The sequence below is a fragment of the Cryptotermes secundus genome, unplaced genomic scaffold (genome assembly GCF_002891405.2).
Source record: "Cryptotermes secundus unplaced genomic scaffold, Csec_1.0 scaffold298, whole genome shotgun sequence".
Taxonomy (NCBI): domain Eukaryota; kingdom Metazoa; phylum Arthropoda; class Insecta; order Blattodea; family Kalotermitidae; genus Cryptotermes; species Cryptotermes secundus.
The window spans coordinates 2606203-2606908 of record NW_019741976.1 but is presented as its reverse complement, the minus strand read 5'-3'; the positions used below and the strand labels follow the sequence as shown (position 1 = coordinate 2606908).

The window sequence follows — 706 nt, the reverse complement described above, 5'->3', positions numbered from 1 at the left end:
GTCCCCCCTCCCTTACCGCTGACGTGTCAGATACACTTGGCTAGTGGACATATGTTCCTTTTCAGAAGCCAGCATTCACGCCAGCTTATTTAAGAGTTCTCTACTTTGCTTCTTGCCTTCCCTCTTACGTATCAATGCGCTCTGATGTGCGTGACGTGCTCACAGAAAGAACTGGACATGCGAGAAAACTGTTATCAGAGTAAGAAATGTCTAATTTGACAAGTTGATATTTTTATTTTAAATATAAATAAGAGACAGTGGTTGGAATTGTGGAAATGTTGATGAGCGTGGAGAGGTGTGTGATGAGGTGGCGTGTCTAGAAGAATCCGCTGTAGCTGGGACCCGAAGCGATACTGCCATAGTGGGGTACGTCTCCTGAAACAAAGATTTCCATGCTTTAGCTCATGACTCTGTACTGGTTACAGCACCAAACCCTTCACATGTCAGGACATCCACATCTTCGTAAACTTCCACGTGACATGTATACTGATCTGTTTTATGACTCATTGTTATGTTGTTTGCAGGGACGTTGGTGTATTTGGAGCCAAAATTGTTTTTCTTAATCAATTTTTATAATGATTTTTTCTTCCTATTAAAATATTAATTTTTATGCAATATGAATGTATGTATATACATTTTTCTTGCTGAATAATGGCTATCGCGATTAAAGTTCTTTATTTAATTAATAGCATATTTACAATCTACT

General features: G+C 38.5%; 1 protein-coding gene across 4 annotated transcripts in view; it reads right to left on the bottom strand.

Moving 5' to 3' along the window:
* Positions 1-209: 209 nt before the first annotated feature.
* LOC111872862 overlaps positions 210-706 on the bottom strand; it is a 73684-nt gene continuing 73187 nt past the window's right edge. For 2 of the 4 annotated variants that reach the window (XM_023867088.2, XM_023867086.2), the window contains exon 4: positions 210-375. In XM_023867088.2, the coding sequence (XP_023722856.1) occupies positions 317-375 (59 nt within the window). In that variant the 3' untranslated portion in view covers positions 210-316. The remainder of the gene's footprint in view (positions 376-706) is intronic. The other 2 variants (XM_023867089.2, XM_023867090.2) reach the window with 2 other exon arrangements.